The sequence below is a fragment of the Nannospalax galili genome, unplaced genomic scaffold, assembly GCF_000622305.1.
Source record: "Nannospalax galili isolate Female #2095 unplaced genomic scaffold, S.galili_v1.0 scaffold596, whole genome shotgun sequence".
Lineage (NCBI taxonomy): Eukaryota > Metazoa > Chordata > Mammalia > Rodentia > Spalacidae > Nannospalax > Nannospalax galili.
The window spans coordinates 4,845,415-4,869,705 of record NW_008340140.1 but is presented as its reverse complement, the minus strand read 5'-3'; the positions used below and the strand labels follow the sequence as shown (position 1 = coordinate 4,869,705).

Sequence of the window (24,291 nt, the reverse complement as noted above, 5' to 3'; positions counted from 1 at the left end):
TGTGCACAGTGTTCAGGTGGCGGTCAGAGGACAATGTCAAGTGTTGTTCCTTAGGCACTGTCCATTGTTTTGTTTTTTAGACTGAGTCTGTCATTGGTTTGCAGCTCATTAGGCAAACGTGGCTGGCCATTGAGCGCCAGGGATCCACCTGTCTCAGGCACCTCCTCAGCACTGGGATTTTAAACACACAATACCATGCTTGACTTTTATTTTCCCCACATGGTTTCTGGGGAACATAGAACTCAGTCCTTTTGCTCATGAGGCAAGCACTTTACTGACAGGGCCATCTCCCCAGCCCAGAGAGACTACTTTCTTGTTTTTTGTTTTTTTTTTCCAGACTCTAGAGGCCACCTGCATCCCTGGGCTTGTAGTCCCTTCTTCCATCTTCTGGTCTCCTTCCCACCAAGACCAACTTTCCTATATCCTCTGGGGCTGACCCTCCTGCCTCCCTGCTGTAAGGACCCCTGTGGTCACAGGACCCTCCTTGTTCAAGCACTTTCATGTACCCATCCAAAGATCCTAATCACACCTGCAAAGAGACCTATCCATAGGCTCCAGGGATTAGTATGCATGCATCTTCAGGGGCTGTACTTCCATAAATGGTGATGGTGCTTAAGAGCAAGGTGGGACAGAGCCCAAGAAGATGGCTCTGGATGGCTATGAGGGCTTTACTGTAAGAAGTGACAAAGACCTGATTCACAGTGGCTAGAGCAAAACCAAGTCTCAAATTTGATGCTTCTCTCTCGTTCTTTCTTATTCTTTCTCTGTCTCTGTCTCTGTATCTGTCTCTGTTTCTCTCTCTCTCTCCCTCTCCCTCTCTCCCTCTCCCTCTCTCCCTCCCTTCTTCCCTCCCTCCCTTCTTCCCTCCCTCCCTCCCTCTCCCAGACAAGGAAGGCTGGGGGACCTGTGGCTACCCTCACATAAAACTACAGCACATCCCACTGACAATGGGAATTCTATCACTGAAAAGAGAAGGAATCGATGTACAGAGACTAGTTGCCCCCTCTACCCCAGACAGGTAGAGAAAAGGAAGCAGAGATCTCTGGAATAGACAGGCACTGGGCTGGTGGGGGTGAGTGTGCAGCCCCTTCCAGGGTAAAAGATCCAAAGCCCCATCTCCCATCTGGCACACAGCTGCCAGCACACCTAATGTCTAGTTCATTCCAGATCACGACACCCTCGGTTAAAAGCTCCATCTCTCTATCTTCCTTGAGATCATGAGCCAAGGACAGACATCCCTAGGGGGCCCTGAGATGGCTTTTGCTCTCATATCCCAGTGAAAAGGGGCAACTAGGAGGAGCCTGGATCCTGGTGACATCACTGAGCTGCCTGTCTGCTTTTGAACAGGGTGATGCCGTGGTTCGAGTGTGAAGTGTTCCTCACAGGCTCCTGTGCCAAATTCTTGGTGTCCAGATGGTGGTGCTATCTGGGGAGGTTATGGAAACTTTAGGAGATGGGGCCTCGATGGAGGAACTAGGGCACTGGGGGCAGGCCATTGAAGGTTATACCTAGACTCCATTTCCTGTCTCCCTCTGTTTTCCTGTCTTCCTCCCTCTGCTTCCTGTCTTCCTTCCTCTGCTTTCTGTCTTTCTCCTTCTGCTTCCTGTCTGCTGAGAAGTGAAAAACAGCCCCCACCATTTGATCCCACTGCCATGCTGATCTGCCTAAGCCCATGGGACCAGACAGCTGTATACTGAACTCTGTCAAACCATGAACCAGAAGAAGCCATTTCTCCCTTGGGTCATTTCTACCAGGCATGTGATCACAGCAAAAAGAAAAATAATACAATAGACTTCCCTCTATGCAAGAAAAATGAATCTTTAGTTATTCCTCTTTGCTATGAAAACTTGGGGTCTCCCTGACCTATCTGCATGCTTTCTACCCTTGCACCCTTTGTGAAATGTTTGCTGGCCAATGCTCCTGTCATGTGAAAACTGCTTGTGATTTGTTCTATCCCTCCATAGAGGGCAGAAGAGGATCATGCCACTTACAAAAGCAAACCAACTTGCCCCCTGTTATAAATGTCACATCTTTAGACATTTGGAGAAAGCAAACATCACATCAGGGAAGGATCAACGCACATCAACTGAATTCTTCACTCTGGACTCTGCAAAAACCATTCTTGGAGAAGATAAAAACATTGTTTCTCTTCTAGTTTGTATCTCAAGGAGGATTTGGAAACTTGTATTATCAAAACAAGAACATGCTATCATGCAAAAGAGCAGGCAGAGAAGATGGCATGGTTCTGGACAATAAGAAAAATGATCACCTGGACATTTTCAATGAAAATTAAAACAGACGGTGATAAAGTTAGTCATCTGAAAGATGGAGTTGAAGAGAACTCCGGAATGGAGAACGAATGGGGAAAAACTGGAAACGTATGAGGCAGAGAGGTCAAATCAGGATCTCTGACCTCTGGGAAATGAGAATTTCCAAAGGGGAAAAATCAGCGGAGTCAGTCAAAGAAACACACACACATACACAGGCACAGGCACACATGTACACGGACACATTCCCTGCACATCGCTGCTGGAGTCTTCTGATTTCATTTCCACCTTGTGCCAGTTGCAATCCAATTGTGATGGAGAACAAAGAGGCTATTACCCCACCCATGTTTGGAAGCCATCATTTCATACGTGTTCAACCACAGATGACTGAAGATCAGACTCACAGCAGATTTGCCTCTACTCAGATGTCAGAAGATGGTGAAGATCTATCTATCTTTCATGTTCTGAGGGGAAAATATTTTCAACTGGGATTCTTACTATAGTTAGAGAAAAATGATACTCTCACGCACTGAAGAGTCTGAAACGTCACAAACTGTGCTTGGAAGTTCTCCTGGGATGCATGCCCATCTCCCTAAAGGCGCCCCAGGAGGGTGGCAGAACTATCTGTGAACGCACTGTAGGTGGCAACTCCACAGGAGAGGCAGAGGTTACAGGAAGGAGCTTGTGGCTCTGCTCGTGGTTGGGGCCACGTTTCCTCCCCAGTCACACCTGAACTCAGCAATGAATACTATTTCTTTGGTCATTTAGGAAATGCTGCTTATTTTTGTTTCCAATTTTTGAGCGTCAACCTACTGACAATTCAAAGGTTTAGTTCCACACTCTAGAACAGCACAGTGAGACCTGTCATGGATGGAAAGTTTACCAATGCTTCTTATATCCAAGGCCCTGCTCTGAGCACGCAGTGTGGAGCACCAACTCTTTTCTGTTCTTTAACTTGGTGGCTACCTGTGATGGTTAAACTTGATCATCAGTTTGACAGGATTTTAAATCATGAAGGAAACAAATCTCTGAACATATCTGTGAGGGATTTCACAGATTAAATCAACTGAGAAGGGAACACCCGCACTCAATGTGGCAGGGGTCTCAGACTGAATAAAAGGAAAAAGTGAGCTGAGCACCAGCATGCATTGCTCCCTGCTTCCTGACTGTGGACACAATGTGACCAGCTACCTCCTGCTCCTGTACCATGACTTCCCACCATAATAGACTATGTCCTCTAGGAACCATGAGCCAAAATAAACCCTTTCTTTAAGTTTCGTTTTCTCATAGTAACAAGAAAAGTAACTTGTACACAAACAGCTACTGTCATCTCCGTTTTGACTGATGAGGAAATGATACAGAGCGTTGAGTCACCCTCAAGAGTCACACAGCAAGGGGAAGAGGTTGGGGGCTGAATTCAGACCAACCTCAGGGTCCACAAATTATGTAATTCATGTGAATGGAGCAGAGGGAAGAACAGAAGTCAGAGGTTTCTTATCTTCCCATGAAAGGAATCCATCAATGCCACCTAATGTTGACAGGTCAAGAAGTAGAGATACACACATACACATATATACACATACATATTACATGTATCTGTATATACACAGACACATATACACATACATATATGTGTGTATAAACACAAACATGTGTATATGACTACATACAGATACATACATGTATATGTATACACAAATACATATACATGTATATATGCAGACATCATGTATATATATATATATATATACATATACACATATTTTTTTCTTTTCTCTTATTTGTTGTTGTTTTGACATGGGCTCCCTAGTCCCAGCACTCCTGGAAGTCACTATGTAGACCAGGCTGGTCCTAATCTCACAAAGATCTGCTTGCCCCTGCCTCCCAAGGGTTGGGATTAAAGGTGCAGTCCACCATGTCTGGCCTTTCTTTTTATTTTTGAGACGGTCTCACTATATAGCCTAAGCTGACCTCAAACTTCCAATCTTTCCACCTCAGCTTCCCTAATGCCCATGCATGGCTAGCTGAAATAGACATCAAAGGCCAAGCCAAGAATTAGAAACCTTGGGGAGTGAGCATGGTATTTACTTTGTTACAAAAGAAGAGTTTGTGGAGCTGGGGAGATGGCTCAGTGCATAAAGACCTGAGTTTGGATCTTCGGCATCCGTAGAAAAAGGTTGGTCCAGCTGCCCACAACTGTACAACTATAATCCCAGTACTGGGAGGCTGAGCCAGGCATTTGACAGCCAGTTAGACTGAGTTGATGAACTCTGAGTTCAGTGAGAAAGCCTATCTCAAAATAAATAAGGTGGAGAGCCATTGAGGAAGACACCCAACACCGACCGCTGCTTTGATGAGCACACACATATGCACGAGCACACATGCACTACACACGTATACATACAAAGAGTTTGGTCATATTTCTCTTTTCTTATTGACAGAATGCTTTGCCATATGTGTGAGTTACTCCTATCATTTTACAAACCAGTTCCGGCCTCAGAATCAAAAATTAATTCTATACACGCTATGAGCCCTCTTGGCAATCCTGAGTGGGAGTTGACGACTCTGGCAAAGGATTTGTGGTGGGGTGGCAGGGAGGTTCAGAGTCGCCTCTGGCAGCTACTTGGCTGCCCAACCCTCAGTTCTGTGGCTCAAGCCTCCCTCCCTGTCCCAGGGTCAGTCTGCCTGGCAAGGAGCCCGCTCAGTACAGAACCTTGGCAGATGTGGTGTCATGAAGGGAGCCCAGGATGCCTGAGCAGTGACTGGGTTTGCCTGTCTCCTTCCAAGGGGAAGTGGGTAGGGGGATGGGCTTAGGCTGTATGGGAAAGACTGGGGACAGTGCAGTCAGAGTCACCAGTGACCCCTGTCCATACCTGTAAACCCACCTGGGTTTGACTGTGTCCTCCAGGTTCTTGGAACATATCATGAGGGTCGAGTCTCTCTAGCTTTGGGGTCCTTTCCACTCCCACCACTACTACTCCCTACATCTGCAAGGCTCCAGCCTCCTGGCACCTCAAGTCCTGGCTTTTGCTCCTGTTGCCCACCTTGCCTGGGGTCCCAGCGAGGCTCCCAGGGCATCGCTTTGGTCCTTCCTCTGAGTTACTGTGGCTTAGCTGGGCCATCCTTGCTATCTGGGGAACCCGAGATCCATCAGCCTAACTCTCTCCAGCTGTGTCTCTGCGGGCTGAGGTCATCTTCTCTGGCACAGGAGGGAAGCCTGGCTTGTTGTGTCTTTGTTTCATTCAAATGGCTGGGACAGTGACTCACCCAGCTTCTCTCTTTCTTTCTAAACCAGGCCACTGTCTGGGAGTCGTTTTTTTTTATTAGACATTGACCTCAGAAATATATTCACATCATTTTTGAGGCATTCTCCAATACCACAGGACTCTGATGAAGAAGGGATGGTGAGGAGACAGTCGTATGGGGTGGGGTGCGGTGCCCCTGCCTAGGACAAGGACAATCCACAGGCTTGTCAGGGGCTGTCAGCTTGAATAAGAGTCGGGCATTTTCCTTGTTGTGTCTCAGGATATGCAAGTGAACTGGGCCAGTGCTGGGCATGGTGATAATGATGATGAGGAGGATAATGACGAGGATGATCTCCCCCTCCCCCTCCTTCTCCCCCTCCCCCCCTCCTCTTCTTCCTTCTCCTAATCATCATCATCCTGTCATCACCATTGTCAACCATTGGCCACCAGTACCAAGTGCTCACCTTGGACCACACAGTCCCTGAGCTACGTTAAGTGACCTCATCTTGTTCTTGAGGCATCCTGTCCAGCAGGTGCCCCTGGCTTTGGAGATGTGAATGGTGTGTCAGGCCCTCTCAGAAGCCATGCTAAGCTGCCAGGCAGAAGGTATGAGTCCATGAGGGGATGGGAAAGGAAGGTTGGAGGTCGTGAATAGGTATGTGCTTTGAGTCAGTGGCCAGTGGTACCCAGGAAAGGACAACAGGAAATGGCAGGTGGCCTCATGGGGAGGAACATAGCATAAAGGTGTAGTTTGTGGAGAATGTTGCTGTCTGTCTCCCAGCTACACCTTGACTGTATGACTGTGATTGTGAGTAGAGGAGGGTGGCAGTGAATGTCCACATCCCAAGATCCACAGGTTACATGACAGACAAGGTAAGAAGGTGGATTATATAGTACAATTCACTGTGAGATAGGCATGAACAGGAGGCCATCCAGTCGGGTAAGGAGGGGCTGTGGGTCAAGGGACCTGGAGAAAGGATCAGAGCTCTAGCACTCAGGGAAGCGGGTTGGTAACCCACTGGGCAGAAGTGCATGCTGAAGAGAGCTGCGGTGAGTGCACGTTGCTGGTGACCTGTGGCCTCTGTGGGGTGTATCAATGAACCATCCATGGTTGGCCAGAGTAGAGGCTGAGCATTCTTCCTCTGAAAAGAAAAATCTGAAATGTCTGTAAACTAGAACCACTGTGAGCTCCGCATGATGACATGGGTGGAAAATTCCACAGCATGAAACTGTTTCATGCACTAAAGTGTAAAATATACTTTAATATAAATTTCCTTCAGGCTGAGTGTAAGTGTGCAGGAAACATAAATGTACATCAGGTTTAGACTTGAGTCCCATTTCCAAGATACCTCATTATGAATATGCAATATCTGGTCCCCAGCAGGCAGGTGTGGGTTAGGGTCAATCAATCTGTGTTCAGTCGAGGGCTGCCGGAACAAGTCACCACTCACCAGGAGGCCCAAGATTCTCCTCAGTCCTGGAAGCTACAAGCCCCAAATCACAATGTCAGCAGACCACAGTCCCTCCACAGGGGGACGTCGTACACCTAGTTTCTCATCTCAATGCTACAATGTTCGCAAGTCTCCTGGGACCCCTTCTCCACCAAGATGGGGATCCCTCCCCAGAACAGCCCCTGCCTTTTTCAGTACTTCCTTTCTGGTGTGTTTCTCTACACAACAGATATTTGCCCAGTGACTGGCAGTACAGGGTGGAGGATCCAAGTGTCTCCAAGGACAGAGCAAGTGACCCTGGGGACACAGTGGGAGACAAACGGACTCAGAGTCCAGCAGGGGTAGATAGTCATTCGAGCAGACAGCATGTGTTCAATCCACTATAAGTTCCGGGGGAGAAACCTGAGAGGGCACAGGTAAGGAGGGCTTCCAGGAAGAGGGGGGCTGATCCCTGGGGGTTGGTCTCAGTTACCCCAAAGGCCTTGGAGGTCTGTTGGGGGAAGCAGCATGCTATCATGAGCCCTCAGAAAGCATCACTGCAGTGGAGACTGATGGGATGATGGCACCCTGGAGAAGAAGGACAGGAGCTGGCCACTGCACCAGGATTGGGCTATGACCATGTAGATGTGTCGAGCCCTGTAACTCAGAAGAGAGAGGACAAACTGGACTGGCCATTGCCTGGATTCACCCTGTAGAGAAAAGGAAGTTGCTGATGTCACAGAGTCCTCACCAGGTGACCCAAATCAGATCTGGAAAAACAGCCCAGCATTTAGACCAGATGGGGGCTCTGAGCTTGCAAGGCATCCCGTCCACTGTGTGACCTCAGGCAGGTTGCTTTCATCCCAGTGTCTTGGTGCCTTAGTTTCTTTGTGGGCAAAAGGGGAACCAACAATCTATCAACCTTATACAGTTGCCTGAGGCTAATGATACAGACACCTGGGAACTGGCCAGGGAGCCAGAGACCCAGCATTGCTGAACAGCTTCCCCAGAGGCCACGGAATTCACTCACCAGCAGATCATAGCAGCGACTCCCAAGATGTTTTCTTAATTTCAGGGATATTTATTTTCAAAAACAAAAGATATCAAAGTAAGGCTGGGTAGGTGGCTCTGTCGGTTAAGTGTCTGTCTTATAAGTTTGAGGATCTGAGTCCTACCCCAGAATCCATGTAAAAAATTGAGCATGGCGGTGTGTGTTTGTAATCCCAGCACTGGGGAGGTGGAGACAGGTGGATCCGTGGGGCTCCCTGGCCAACCAGCCTAGCCTATGGTAAGTTCCAGGTCAGTGAGAGACCAAAAAAATAGGGAGAAAAAAAAAAAAAAAAAAAAAAAAAAAAAAAAAAAAAAGTAGGGGGTGTATGGAACCTGAGAATGACACACAAGGTCCTCTGACCTCACAGGCACATGTAGCCCCCACCCCAACACACAAAGATATGAAAGGGGTTATCCATGAAACACTGAAATGTCTTAGTGTGCCATCTTCTATAACTGCTTGAGGCTGAGTTTGCTGTGAATTAAGCTACAGCCTGGCGGGGGGGGGTGTTGAAAATTGCTCTTCAGGAACTATCATTTTAAAGTCTTCAATGGTCTTGGTGTCTGTCCTGGGTACACTTGCCTTGACTTTTGTCAGAGGAAGCAGAGGGCTGCTTGGGCTGCAGCCTTCCATACAGGAAGTGGCTCAGTGGGATTACTCAGGGTCTCCTGTACCTGTGGACTCAGCACATGGGCTATGGTCAGAAGAAAGACTGTCCTTGGGTAGGGATCTGAGTGGGAACTGGGCAGCCCTGGGAAGCTGCTGTGCAGGCCTGCGTCCCCGGCTGGTTCCCAGTGAGTCCTCTAGGGGGCAGTGGGGCTCCATTGGGAGGCCTTCCTCCAACTTCCTGGAATAGAGCCTACAAGTTCAAGTTTGGCATGAAAGGAACTGTCAGCACAGGCTAGGCTGTAGCTGGGCCCTAAGGATGGATCTCTCACACTGGTGCTTTGTACCACTGTAGGTCACAGTGAAAGGAAGCCTGACAGCTGTGCCCACTTGGGCACACTAGTGTTCCCACCATCACAGAGGCGTTCTTCCTGTGTTGGGCATGGAAGGAAGCTATGTCTCTAAGCTCGCAGAGTCTGATTTTGAGATTCCTCCAGGGAAATCCCTTTGGGCTGGAGAGATGACTCAGTGATTAAGAGCACTGGCTGCTCTTGCAGAAGACCCAAGTTTGAATCCCAGCACACACATGGCAGCTAAAACTGTCTAACTCCAGTTCCTGGGGATCTGTCACCCTCTTCTGTCCTCTGTGGGCACAGTACGACACGGGTGCACTTAAATGATGCAGGCATTACACTCATACACAAAAATAAACCCCTTTGCTCTGTTTGTCCCCCTTGCTCTTCCCAGTAGTATATTTTTAAATTTTTATTTTATGTGTATGAGTGTTTTGCCTGCATGTATGTAAGTGCACCACATGTGTGCAATGCCATTGGAGGCCAGAAGAGGTCAGTGGGTCCCCTGGAACTGGAGTTAATACAGTTGTTAGCTGTCATGTGGGTGCTGGGAACTGAACCTAGGCCCTCTGCAGCAGCCAGTGCTCTTAACTGTTGAGCCATCTCTCTAGTATTTTTTGGTGGGAGGTGGAGACACAACCCAGGACCTTGCACATGCTAGGCAAGCGCTCTACCACTGATCTGTACCCTCAGCCCACTTACTAGTTTTTATTTTCAGACAGCGTCTGGCTAACTTGCCTAGGTTGGCCTTGAACTCACTCTGTAGCCCAGGCTAGCTTTGAATTTGTAATCCTCCTGCCTCAGCCTCTGAGGAGCTGGGATGACAGGTGCTTTTACATGCAGCTTTCTCTTTCTAAGTTTTGTTTAGTCACCAAGAATGTCCCTGGCTATGCTTTGGGGAGACACCAAGAGTCCCCAAAACTCCCAGACCATGCCCCCTGTGATCTCATGTTCCCCACTGGGGTCAGGAGGTAAGATAAGGAGATAGCACAGAAAATTTGGTGACACTTCTAAGCTAGTTGTGTTGTCATGGGCAGTGTTCCCCTGCCAACTCACCTGAACAAGGAGGGGAATATCTGCCCTCAGGCTTCAGTGACAGGATCCTGGAACAGCCAGAGCCTAGTACCAGCCACACCCTTCCTGCCCACCCATCCCTGCTGCCTTGACTTGCCATTCCTTCCCTGGGCACCTCCTGCTTATCTCTGAGCCACCTGTGACTCCTGTGTAAAAGTCTGTGTCCCAGCTGTATCCAGGAACACCTGCTCTAGACTCATGGTTGCAATCAGCCAGTGTCTGTGCAGTGCAGAGATGAGTGTGGGCTTGTGCAAGCATTCTCTGGGTCTCACTTGCCCCACTCTGCCAAGAGACTTGATGCTGTTTCAAAACCTTAGAGGTAAAGCTAGGTCTAGTGGTTCAGGCCTGTCATTCCAGCTACTTGGGAGACAGAGGCAGGAAAATTTAAAGTTCACGGTCTGTTTGGACTATAGAGTGAGGTTAAGGCCAGCCTAGGCAACTTAAGAACTTGTCTTTAAATAAAAAATACAGAAAGGGCTGGGGATTATAGCTCAGCCCTGGGTTCAAACTCTAGTACCTAAAATTAAAAGTTCTTAGAGATAGTTTTAGATGAGTGATCCAAGTACACCTGAGCCAAGCACCTGTCTAGGCACTCCGATGTTAGATTTCCTTTTCAGGTCAGGATCAAGGTCAAAATAAGTTTTAAAATATGATCAGAATTGCTGGCTACCAGCATTAATGCAGCCCAGACAATGGGGCAACCAGCCAGAGGTTTGCACGAATGTTAAGTGTGAAGGCCCAGAAGTTATCTGCACAAGCCTCTCATGGTGGGGCTCTCAGACACAGGTCATGAGACAGGCTGTGTGCCTGGGACTCCTGTGTGCCTGGGATCCTGAAGTTTGGGCTGCCTGCCCCAGTGTTCTGTGTGAAGCAGCTGAATGGGACACTTCAGGAGACAGGTGGCCTTTGTGGGTGACAGGGTCCCTAGGATAACATGTCACACTTAGGTAGACATGCTGAGTCCCTGTTTTGCATCATACCTTGTTCTAATTTGCTTTCAATTGGTATGACAAAACACTCTGACCAATACTAACTTGGGGAGGAAAAGGTTTATTTGTCTTACATCTCCCAGGTCACAGTTCATCAGGGAGCCCAAGGTAGGAACTCAAGTCAGGAACCTGGAGGCAGGAGCTGAAGCACAGGCCACGGAGGACCACTGCTTACTGGCATGCTCCTTTGGCCTATGCCCAACCTGCTTTTTTATTCAATATAGGACCACCTGCCCAGGGGTGGCACCGCCCACAATGGGCTGGGTCCTTCCACATTACTCAACAATCAAGAAAATGCCTCACAGACATGGCCACAGCCAGTCCAATGAAGGCAATTCCCCAATTGAGGCTCCCTCAGAGACCCAGGAGTGTCAAATTGACAACTAACGCCATCCAGCACACACCTGCTAGGTGTTTTGCACAAAGTTAACAAGGCAATCACTGGGATTCAAGGCTAACCTGCTTCTGAAGGCAGAAGTCATTTCCTGTCCTTTGAGAAGGTGAGATGGAGCCAAGGGTTGGGGGGAGGGCTGAGCCCCTGGCAGGGCTGTGGGTGGTAGCCCACCAGGCATGCTGCTTCCAGTGCTTGCAGTCTCCTGATAAGAGATTGGGAAGGGTGGGAGTAGGTGGGGGAGTAGAGGTGTGGGTGTCTGAGAGCAGATCAGATGGATCAGAGCAGTGAGCAAGGAGGAATAGACTGCAGTTTCATTCACCTTCCCATAGCTACAAGGGATGTGGGTAGAGAGGGATGAGCATTGGGAGGTTTAGGCAGCTGGGGTTGGTCAGGAGGTTGGTACAACCCTGGAGCACTAGATTCCTGCTGGGAGAAACAGCAGTTCATGTCACAGCATGTGTGTGTGTGTGTGTGTGTGTGTGTGTGTAGGTGTAGTTGGATGCTAGAGAGAGCATTGTCAGACTCCAAATGGAGAAGGTGGCGGCCTGTGATCAGTGCTCATGTCAAGGTCCGGGTGCCCTGTTCCTGAGGTGTTTGGGACATCACCTTTGTGGCTGAGACCTTGTTAGAAATGCAAATCCCCCACCTGCTGACATCAGAGGCTCTGGGTAGTGCTGTCCCTGGTGACTCCAGTTCACACTGAGGTGGGACACCCCTTGGTGTGGTCTGCTGACTGATACCAGTCAGAAGACAAATACCTTGGGTGAGAAGAAAAGAAGTAACAGAGTCAGGATATGGACGAGACCCTCTGATGATGGAATCATCAGGCATCTGGCAGGAGCCGACCTGTGGAAATCACCAAGAAAAGAGAAGGGAGGCCCAGGGAGAACAGCCTGCAATCCAAAAATTGATGGACAACAGACACCCCCCAGGACCCCATGGGCTGCCTCTGGGTCAGTGGGGACCCCCAAAAGTGTCCCTCTTAGTCCCTGGAAACTTGTAACTGCTGCCTTACACAGTAGGGGATGCCAGTTGTGATAACTGGTCACAGGTGAACTGGGAATGGATCGGGCTGTCCAGGTGCACCTGGTGTGACTATAGAGCCATATCAACAGAGGAAAGCTCAGTAAGGGTGCAGTGCTGGCTTGGAATGCCAGGTCTGCTTCCTAAGAAGCTGGATGAGGCAGGAGAGAATGCTCTTCAGAGAACACCAGCCTGCTGACCAGCCTTGGGCACCCCACTTTGGACTTCTGACCTCCAGAACTCTAAGACAGCAAATCCCTGTTTTAAGCGCTATTTTCAACCACCTGTCAAGGAGATCTGCAAAGGTGGGGGCTTAGGAAGCTGGTAGGTTTCAGAGAGACAAAGATGTGGCTCTTATTTGCCATGGGCTGTATGGAACAGGAAACAGTGTTCTGGGAGAGGACCTTTGCATAAAGTAGTGTCTCAGAGCCTCATGGGAGCCAGAGATGGGGGGAGGATGGGCACTTGATAGTCTGGTCAGAGATGGTAAACAGGAATAAAGGGAAAAGAAATGTCCCTGGGGTGAGGCCATGAGCCTTGGGACATGGGAGGGCCACCGAGTCCAGGGTGCTACTTCTCAGCTCCCAGGTGACCTCAAGTCCTAGTCTGGACAGGGTAGACCTCTATTGGGAAGAATTCAGGATGGGATCCTGGATCCCAAGGCAGGGATCTATGCTGTGGGAGACCCTGTGGCACTCAGAGGCCCTGGGGCCTATGGGTATCCAGGAGGATAAATGGGAGTGCGGATTGCCTGGAGGTGTGAGGGCCAAGTGGGCCTTATGCTGACCTCCTGTGAAGGGCAGCAGGCACTGCTGCTTGTGCCTGGCTCACAGCAGCAGGCCTATCCCTCACCTTGTCAAACTCTCTCCTTGGGGAAGGCTAGGTTTCACATTTGTTTTGTAAACAGGAGCTGGCCGGCAGCTCTCTCCTAACCTGTTCCTCAGGAGCCATTGAAATACAACAGAGAGCACTTCACAAACTGGAGGGCCACAGATGACTGCAGGCTGTGGAGCGGGTGACGGCCTGGCAGCTTGCTGGCCCAAGGGACTCACATCGGTATTGCTTTCTGTAGCAAAGGGAGCTGGCTCCTGCCAGAAGACAGCTCTGTGTGGTCAGAAATGAATACACCAAGTCGCATGGGGCAGAGGAAAGGCCTCTCTTGATTCCATTGTTTGGTTTTGAGAAATGTGTCAAATATTAGGAAGTGATTAATTTTTCCATGGCTCTGTCTCTTGTGCATGTGAAGCTGGGCATGTCTGTTCATTCATCTCCCCAATTACTAAGGTCCTACTGTGTGCTGGGCCTGGGGATGGGGACCTGAGTCAAGGCAAGCACTGCCCTTCCCTCCTGGGACCCACAGTCAAGGAGCAAGTTGGCACCCAACCAGATCAGTTTCCATGAGCAGTGGGTCCACCTTGCTGGGTCCTGGTGGTTAGGGAGGAAGAAGGAAGGAGAGCTAGGTCTTCACAAGTGCTTCCAGAATTAGGAAGTATGGGCTCTTCCAGTACTAGGAAAAGCAGAGCCCTGGATGTAGTGGGAACAAAGAATGGGAAGTTCTGCCGTGTCAGTGGAGAGAGTAGACAGGGAAGATGGCTGAACATCTTGTCTGGAGTTCAGATCCTTTTAAACACTAAGGGCATTGAAATGCTCTATTTAAGAGGCGTGATGGGATCTGAAGCGTCTTGAAACTTTGCCTGGCTTTTGAGTGGGTGGTGGGTGCAATGTACTAGTGAATTCAAGGGGCCACCCTGTCATCTAGCAGGTGAGGGAAGCCCACTGGGCACAAAGTGAGGAGGGGATAGGCATAGACATGGGGAATAGGGTTGTGGGGGCTCAGGGTGACTGCTGGGTTGCTGACTGTTTAAGAGTGTCGTCATAGGTTGGTGGGGAAGCAAGGGGTGGAGACTAGGAATCAGGAAATCCCCGGAGTGTTAGCTAGAAATCCCTCATGGCCATGACAGCAAAGTCACTCAGGTGTGTACACATCTGGAGGGTGTGAGAGGGGTCTGTGCAGTCCTGTCCAAAGTGGTTCTGGGAAACCTGGCCCTATGGCCTTGGGAGCAGAGGCTTCAAAACACAACTCCATTGGAGTCTACTCTGCTGCTAGAAGGGCAGAAACCTTGGCTGAGGCACCGGGGAGGCTTCGTACATTTCTCACAGAAAGCGGTGGTTTACCCTCCCACCTTGAAAACTAGCTAAGGCCCAGGGCTGTGGGAAGTACATCTGATCGTCATCATGTACCATGTTATCTCAGAGCATGGAATTTTCTAGAAGCAGGAGTTCTTGGAGTAGCTGAAACCAGCAATTGTGGAAAAGGGCCATCTTTTTGGAGATCCCTTTACATTGGGCCGTGCAATTGTTTTTGAGCATTAGCAGGAGACGGGGGCAGGAGAGTTCAGAAAGAAGCTGTTTGGGGAAAAAGTTTGGTCCAACCTTGTTTATGTTTGTACCACAAAATGTCATGAGGTTTTATAGCCCAGGTCCCTCTCCCCTTCACAGCTGTGGCCTTTACTTTCATTTCTTAATGGTTCTTGTGGTTCTAGGTCTGGGTGTTAGTTCAGACTCAGCCTGGTTCTGTAAGTTTCCTTCTGGTTTATGACCCCAAAGAGGCTGCACAGCACCTGCCCTCTTTTCTCCCCTAACCTTCTGAAGTTCTCACTTGTGGCCAACCCAGTATTCTACTTTCCTTCCTAGTACAAAACTGTACCCCACTGCAGCACATGGCATAGGGACTTTTTCAGACTTGCAGACTCCTGGACAAGTCACCCCACTATGATTTGGTGTGTGTATCTCCTTTGCATTTGGGGATTTTGAAAACTGGTCAGACTCAAATTTCTGGCTCTGATCTAGGTAGAGAAACCCAAACTCCATTATATACGCTCAGAATGTTCTTTCAAATGTTGGGGAAATGAGGTCTCTGCAAGAGCTCAGGGTTCAACAACGAACCTTGACAAGTCTAAAATCTATTCAACGATGCTAAACAGTATGGCTAACAAATATAAACTACTATGTATCAAACACTATGCCAGGGAGGTGGGAACTAATGTCCTCTTTTTGCATCAAGGGAAACTGAGGCATGGGCCAAATTTATATTTACAAAATGAAGTTTGCATGGAGATGTAGAAGATGGATGCATGATCTTCTGTCTTCAGGAAAAGGGATGGATGGAAGGGTTTCAGAGGTAAAAGCAAGCATCGTAGGAGAGCTACCACAGGGTGTGTAGCCCTGGGCAGGCACTGTGTGTGTCTCTCTCTGTGCATGTGTGTGGGGCGGGGGCAAATGTATTGCTCACAGAAGCAATTGTAGTCATTATTGAGTATGTTAGTACCATTCTGTTGGTCTCCTTCATAGGGTCCTACAAAAATAAAATCCACACCAGATATCTGAAGCCACATGCTCACCAGACACTTGGAATCTGACTTGGAACCTCTAGGGGCAGGTCGTAGAACTCTTTGGGCACTTCTGGTTCCAACCACCAGAGGGATCTGAGGCCATTTCAGGGTAGGTGTTTCCAAACACTGGATCCCATGCAGGGTCCTGTCAGGGTTTGGGACAGCTGCCCATGTGGTCACCCATGTGGTCCTGCAGGCATTGGTTTTGTGTGTGTGTGTGTGTGTGTGTGAGTGAGAGAGAGAGAGAGAGAGAGAGATTCCAGAGCCTTGGTTGGGTAGAATGTGTCCCTGAGACACAGGCCCTGAGGCTTAGAAGTAGCTCTCAAGAATGGAAGTTTGACTAATATTAAGACTTGAGAAACAGCAGTTCTTTCTCCATTTCTTGGGTGCTTTAGCTCTGGGAAGAGAAAAGCTATCCTGAGAAGGGAGGTAGCTAGAAGGATCTGGAACTTGAAGTATCTAATTGTTTGGAGCTTGATGGTAAAAAATGCTGCCTTTCTCCTTTGGGTATTTGCTAGATGTTCAAACAGAGCCCCTCCCTCTTGTTCCAAATGATTTCAGGTACTCTGAGACTTCCTGGAAGTGACCTAAGGCTGACTTCATGATCTGTTCTAAAGTGTGGCCCACAAAAGAGGGCCACAGAGGCAGATTGCAGTGGAGCTGTGGTGGAGAGGCTGGAACAGACTGGACTTGACCTTGTGCTTCCATTGCCTTAGACAAGCGTTCCTGAGCCCCACTGTGCCTGCAACTCGGGACAGTGCCTTACCTCTAGACACTGCTGCTGTGTGCACACAAAAAAATATTCCTTGCTGTCTGAACCCCAAAAGAAAGCAGGATGCTCCAGCCCCTCCCCAGAGAAGCAAAGACACACCCCAAGAGCAGTTGCTTTCAACTGTTTATTGCTAAGCTGTCATAATAGAAGCTGTATAAAAATACTTTACATATAGCAAAAATAAACTACGTAGAATTGGAGATTAAAAACGTTTTGCATAGGAATGCGATGTAGTCCAACTTCTTGTCAGTCAGGATTTTTCCAAACCCAGGCCTCCTGGCACAGCTGGAGCAGCCTACAGTCGCTGGAGAATTGGGTGGGCTTTGCATTGTTTCCCCCTCTGAGAGCTGCAGAGGTGATGGGGCAAGAGAGTGTCTCTGATAAGTTATCCTAGATGCTAGACTCATGATCCCATAGACGTGTCTGCTCAGGCCAGTTAGAATGCTGGGACTCCTGCTCCCATGGCAACAGCATCATCTGTACCCAGTCCATCCAAACCCTGAACCAGCAGGGCAGTTATCCTGGTCTGCCCCAGGGCTGTGTAGAGACAGTGTTAACTCTTTCCCTCCTAGCTCCCAGGATCCCACTGTGATATCCAGGAGGCCTGCTCAGGCAAGCATTCTCTTGTCTATTGCCAGAGTTAATTTGTAAACTGAATTAAGACAGCAATGGCAGCTGTCAGTCAAGGCACTGGAAAAGCTGAGAAAAGTTGGTCATGTAGAACACGATACTGCTGTTCTTAAGCACTTAGTGGGGTCACAGGAAAACACTTGCTGTTCAGTAGGCTGGTTTACGTTCAGGTGGCTTGATGCTCTAGGTTTAGAGACGCCCCCCACCACCACCACCAAGGTGAAGACTTGTCAGGTCCTTGAAAGGCTGCCCCTCCAGCAATGAATTCAAGATGGCTACCCTAGCTCCGCCATCCTTGTGCCTCTTGTAAAATGCCAAATGAACACAGTTGTGAAGTGGTCCCCTGACGCTGTCAATGCTGAGGCACTGTGGTGTGAAAAGAAACCTACTCAGCCTCCTTTTGGTTCAGAATGACAATCAGAGCACATTGGCTTCTGACCTGGCCAGGGTACAGTGTAGCAGTGGCTAAAGCTGGCTGGTCACGATGGATTGCCCAGCTACTGGATATGAACACAATGTCCCAGTTCTTGCAAGGAACCTGCTCAGTTCATCCATTGTTACCCTATACTGGAAAAAAAAAAAGTGGTCCTTTGGATAATGCATATGGGGTCACCTGCCAGGATTCTATGTAGTTGGCTCTGCCAGTATCAGCCTGCCCATAGGATCTTGTCAGTAGGAACTCACAAAGTCCATAAAAAGACAGGGTTCTGTGCCTTAAATCAAAACCACTAACTAGACCATTCGCTTACAATTATTCTCGGTGACAACCCAGGCTCAAGGCTGAAAGAGTAAGCATCTTTCTCAAGAAAAAGATACTCTCTTCCTCCACAAAGTCCCCTTCCCTCTTATCCTGAGGCCCCGTCTTCTAGTCAGGTGCCCGATGGGTCCCAAGGTGGGTCCTTTTGCTTCCTGGAATGATTAATGAAAAGAAATGTCAAGAATATACCATTTCTCTTGCAGAAAAATCTGTGCAAGAGCAGCAGGTGCTCCTAACTGGTGAGCCATCTTTCTTGCCCTTCACCGTGTGTGTGTGTGTGTGTGTGTGTGTGTGTGTGTGTGTGTGTGTGTGTGTGTGTGTGTGTGTGTAAAAAGAGACACTTAGATTTCTGACCATTTATAAATATTTTCTAAACTCCCAACAGCGGTACGATATTTTGAGGGCAGGTAAAAAGCATAAAAATACAGGTAAGAAAATAAAATTTAATAGCACACTAATTTGGGTTGCTATATATTAGCAAGCAGCAGTATCTTTGTACAGTCCAGAAAGAGGTGCAGAATTTATAGATGGATTACATTCAGTAAAATGGAGCTGTCAGGGTGCCAGGATGCTCGCTCCATCAATGTCACTGTGGATGTAACAAGCACACAGTTCAGCTTCGACCCTTTTGACCCACACGTGACACACTCATCTTTCCTATCCAGGCATCCAACTGTCTCTTCCCATCCTGGAAATAGTTCATAAGCAATCTCTCCCAGTGACGTGTCCTCCCACCATCTGTCACTGACTAAACTTTCTTGATCGCTGTCGGTTCCCAAACACTTTCTCTGGCCTCTTTGTCTTAAAACAAATGCTATTTTCTTTCCTTGGTTATTTGGTATAGTTGTTTATGAAAGTGCTTCCTAGACTATCTGGCTAAGATGTCTTAGAGACAGGGATGGTGATTTGCATGGTTCACACATGCGCACATCAAGGTCCAGGAGTCCCAGCTACTGGGAAGCCTTTCGGCTCACATGGGGAGCAGCTGAAGGAAAATGCATTAGCCCCTTTTCACTCAATGAACATTGAAGCCAAGTCACTTGGCCACCAGAGCAGGAAGGCACTTGGGTAAAGTGTTCAGATATCTGAGGAAGGCCTGATTTCATCGTGTGCAAAAAGTAGCTGACAGCCAGGGCACGTGAAGACCAATGGTCCACCAAACCCTCATTCTCCTTCCCCAGAGAAGTCAGTATAGTGTAAGTCAGTATTGTTGGGGAGAAAACCCTGTCCATAGAGCTACCAGTAGAGGGGACCTTCTTTGTTAAAAGCATTTGGCCTGCAGAGCGCTCCACTTCTTAGAGACATTCTGTGTGTTTAAAAGAATTTTGCTCAGGTCTATGGTTGGGATAGGTGGAGGAGAAGTCCAGTGCTTGTAGGGAAAAGAAACATTAGATATTGATTAAGCAGTTACACAAGTTTTTCCTGCTCGGGCTAAATTGTGCCCGTGGCTCCTCTGTCTGGAGGGCCAGCCACACCTGGTTCAGCTCTCAGGAAGGCTTGCCTTGAGAGAACCTTGACAAGAAGGCCAGTGAGGGTAGCTAGCGGTCATGGCTTGCTTTTCAGGTCTTCTGCTCTGCGTGCAGGCTTTCTATACACAAATGAGGAGGACACTCCTACTTGGTGTGATTCCTGGGAAAACAGCTGGAAGAGGGCCCAACTTGCACAGGAGTGTTTGCGGAAAAAGTTAGCAGAAACACATTTGTGTGATAAAAAGTCTCCTGCTCACAAGTCTGAAGGCTTTGCTGGAAAAAAGGGGGAAAAAATTGCACCAGGGAAGGAAGACTGTGGAGAACTGCAGTGTGCCTGGGGCAGAGAAACAGCGCAGAGAATTCTGTAGGTTGAGTGGAGCTTGCTCATGCTAAAGCATGCACTGGGTTAGATCTGCAACTTACAGAGATAGTACTTTGAGGCTGATGGGGGCTTTCAATGAACTGGGGTTAAAGTCAGAACAGTGAGGGCAAAGCTTGTACTTCCCTGTTTCAAATTTAGGGCAGAGGGAGATTTCAGCCCGTTAGCTTCATTTTGATGGGAATCACACAGAGGCATTTTAACAGAAGCACCTACAGGTTTTGCTTGGTTTGGGTTAGCCCTTCTGTGGTTCCTCAACAGTCAATGGAAGGACCTGCAGTTCTTCCTCCGCTCCTTAGTGGAGGAGGCTCTGCTGGGAGGAGGGCAGGGAAGCAGAGCATTAGGAAGTAGCCAGTGCAAAAGATGTAGCCTAGCAGGTCCCCTCCGTGGGCAGCCTGGGCTGGCTCCCCCAAGTCCTGGACACTGCGTTAGCTCTGGCATGGGCAACAGGGTTAGAGAGTAGCTGGCTGAGGGAATTCAGCCTGCAGCCTCTTTGGCTGGCTCCTTGAAGCAGAGAGAGAGAGAGAGAAAAAAAAAAAAACAGCAGAAAACAGATACATGTTATAACTTAACACTGAGAAGTTTCAAAAGGTGATCTTGTCTGGGCAAGGCAGTTTGGCTTTGGAAAGAGAAAATTTCAAAATAAAGCTTTTGCTGTGGCCCAGCTGGGGCATGGAGAACGGTCCAGTTTCACTCCCTACAGAGATTTGGGGATCTTGAGTCCATGAATCAGACTCTTGGGCCATGTTCTTTTTGGTTGCTCTATTTGAAAACCCTTCTTCACAAGGGTGAGGATCCATGTCTGTGAGCTGGGAAAATGAACACAGGGCTGCAGCTTAATCACAGCACCTCCAGTTCTGTTTTCTAGCCTGTCCCCCAGGGCTCAGGCAAGCTGGGGCATCCTGTCACGTTCAGAATGTGGCTTTGGTCAACAGGCAAAAACTTGCTGTTTCATCCAGGCACCAGGAACATCAGCTGAAATGCACTTTAGAGAGACGGTGGACTTCTATACCACCAGCCGGTATTGTGCCCACACACACTGTTCCAGTTGGAGATGGTCGGAGACGGAAGGGGAACTGTCGGGGGGATCCAGGTATGGAATGCACTTGGCTATCAAGGTGGCATCTATGTTTCATTTCTGGGAGGAGGTCCTGAAAACTCCTTTCTAATGATTTCATTAACTAGGAGAGAGAGAAAAAAAGAATATTTAAAAAGAGGCACATGAGATGCCATCAAATCAAGCATCAGGTTAGAACCACAGTCTAGCTACTCTTTAAAACACATGTTTCTTGTGATAACACATTTGACAGTTTAAATATGTAGTCATGTCACTGCCTCCCCATCTCCCCCAAGCACACTGCCTTGCACTATAGATCTGTGAGTGAAAACTGCTCACATGGCAGCCTTGCGTTTCTATCTGTTAATTTATGCACTTGAGCCCCTCTGTCTACCAAACTGCCTCGGTGATTAACACGTCCACAAAAGCACCTAGCATGTACAACCATACAACATCTGATTTAAAAAAAAAAAAAAACAGGAGCCCTTAAAAAGGCAGCAAGAGTGATGGGGGACCAGGAGACTTCATAGTCAAAGCTAACTGGCCATTCACTTAAATGAGAGTTCTATTTTTTTTTTTTTTTCCAGCATAACCAGATATCCTCCATGACTCAAAGATCCTGCTTCAGGAGAGGAGGGGATCCTCAGGGGGCTTGGGATGTCATGTCACCTTCCCTGGTAAGTATGTATGGATTGCTAATGGAAACCATGGGCATGGTGCCAGCCCCTGGCATGGAGAAGCTAGCTAGGCTCTGCCAACTGGTAGCTCATCTAAGGTGAGTTGCTGGAATGGGGCGGGGAGATCTTAGCACAGCAGGTCTGGCCACAGGCTTCCTTCAGCAGCCCTTAATTAGCTGCTCTGAGCTCCAGCTCACATGGGAGGCTGCAGAGTGTCTCTAAAGCAGGTGTGCATCTTCAGTGGAATGCTGTCCACTGGTCCTGTGGTGGAAGAGGGGTCTCTCCCCATAACCTCCACAGTTTCTCATCTGAGCTGGTTTTTTGAAGTGCTAGACATGGAAACTTGACATTGAAGGCTGCCCAAGCCCCTCCCCTCTCAAGCTGGGCTCTCTGAGGTCTGGATGCTTCTTCCTAGAAGCCCCTTGCCTGGATGAGTCTGTGACTCCATAACAAGGAGGATTTTCGTTGTCATAATTTTAAAGAGCAGGTTAAGTCAGGTTTGCCTCTCAACCATCCCCCCCCCAACTGGCTGTGGGACTTGACTGCTGTGCCTCAGTTTCCCTATCTTTAAAGTGGAAATCATAGCAATGTGATTTCCTCTTACTATTCCTTTTAGATTTTAAAAAATACTCTATGTGTAGGAGTGTATTGCCTGCATGTAAGTGTGTACCTGTGTCGTGTAATGCCTGTGGTGGTCAGGCAAGGGTGTCAGATTCCCCTGGAACTGGAATTATGGATGATTGTTAGCTACCAGTGGGTACTGGGAATCAAACCCAGGTCCTCTGAAAGAGCAATCAGTGCTCTTAATCACTGATCCATCTCTCCAGGCCCTCCTCTTAGGTTTTAAAAAATTTTACATGTATATTGCCTGCATGTATGTAAGTGTATTCATGTCATGCAGTGCCCGTGGAGGTCAGAAGAGGGCATAGGATCCCCTGGAACTGGAATTATGGATGGTTCTTAGCCTCCATGTGGGTGCTGGGAACTCGGGTCCTCTGCAAGAGCAGTCAGTGCTCTTAACTGCTGAACCATCTCTCTTAGATTTTTTTTTTTTTAAACATATATTTGTCTTCTGTGTTGGGGGTGTATCACAGCATGTATGTGGAGGTCAGAAGACAACCTGCAAGAGTCCGTTCCCTCCTTCCACCATGTGGGTTCCAGGAATCGATCAGGCCGTCAGGCTTGGCAGTGTCTTTATCCACTAAACCATCTTTCCAGTTCTGTGGGTTTTTTGTTTTGGGTTTGTTTTTTTTTTTTTTTTTTTTTTTGTCTTTTTTGAAACAGGGTCTCCCTGTAGCCCCAGCTGGTGTGGAACTCACTATGTAGACCAGGCTGATCTTTAACTCACAGAGATCTGCCTGTCTCTGCCTCCCAAATGCTGGGGTTAAAGGTGTGCACCACCACGCCCATCTGTTTTTGATTGTTTTGACACAGGATCTTGATATGTAGCCCTAGCTGACTTAAAGCTCACTGCATAGACCAGGCCAGGCTGGCCAATCCTCTATTCTGCTGGGATTATAGGTATGTGCGGACACTTGGACTTTTAGGGTTGTTGTGAGGGTGCTAAACATGGGAGGCACCAATCCTGAGCCTGGTGCATGGTGTTCGAACAGCTGTTAGTCATTAAGGTTAGAGCTTTGCAGAAGGTCAGGCTCAGCTCACTGTCACACAGGCACATGCTGACAGCTTTATGTGAGAGTGGGAAGTTCTAGGGTCAGAGAACCAGGATCAGAAATACCACCTCTGTCCTTGATTGTGAGCCTTGCTGTAGTGACATAACCATACTGTGCCTCCATTTTTCCATCTATAAACTGGGTCCAAACACATTACTGTCTCCTAAGGTTGTTGAGCTTGGATGAGATAAAGCAAGTCAAAGATAGCAGTGCCCAGCATAAAGCAGATGTTGGCTTGGAGGACCAGAGTGTGAGATCATGGTCCTATATGTCTAGGAAGCTTAGTGTAACAAACACTTCCAAGGTGTGGAAATGGCTCTGTTCATGGGACCCCAGGGGGTGGACTCATACAGTCAGCTGTAAGTAGGCAGGTATTGTGTTCCAGGTACCTGCTGACTCTGCAAGGCCTGAAATGGGAAGTTAAAAGAAGGATCCAGTCCCAGTGCCGCCCATGCAGCCCTGCCGGGGGCTGATAAACTGCCGGCTCTTTATGGATGGAGTAAAATGCTGAATGCTGGGGGCTGGGCAGTGTCAGTGCAGCTTTTCAGAGCCCAGGTTCCAAAGGCTTTCCTGTTTTCTTAGCCTTGCAGTGGTCAATCCCTTATGGAAACTTTCCACAGCCTGGGCTTTCTAAAAATAGCTGGTAGGTATTGCTGTGGGCATTGTGGGCCCTCACCAAGGGTCACCTCCCTCTGGAGAGTGCAGGGCTAAGGCTGGGCTGGGAGGCTGGGTGATCTCTCCAGCAGACAGAGATGGTGTCCCCTTTTCTCTGTGTGGAATGTTTCCTACTGGCTTCAAGCTCCCTTCCAAGCACACCTAGAAAATTCAGCAATGCTTCCCTTTTAGATCTTTACATTGTTGAGTGGTGGGTTCAACCTCTCTGGGAAGGAATTCTTCTTTCTAAAAATCTCATTTTGCACCCCTGGAGGCAGATGGAGAGAAAGTTCTAGAACAGACATACCATGCAGAGGATGGTAACTGCATGGTGCTACATTGAGCTAAAAGCTTGGGTTCCAAGTTCTGGGCTCTCTACCCAGATGCTCTGTCCAAATG

The 24,291-nt window shown here is 48.4% G+C and overlaps 1 protein-coding gene across 3 annotated transcripts in view; it reads right to left on the bottom strand.

The window, feature by feature from the left end:
- Positions 1-18,279: 18,279 nt before the first annotated feature.
- Nfatc2 (nuclear factor of activated T cells 2) overlaps positions 18,280-24,291 on the bottom strand; it is a 141,091-nt gene continuing 135,079 nt past the window's right edge. For all 3 annotated transcript variants that reach the window (XM_029564546.1, XM_008835150.2, XM_008835148.2), the window contains one exon: positions 18,280-21,012. In XM_029564546.1, the coding sequence (XP_029420406.1) occupies positions 20,957-21,012 (56 nt within the window). In that variant the 3' untranslated portion in view covers positions 18,280-20,956. The remainder of the gene's footprint in view (positions 21,013-24,291) is intronic.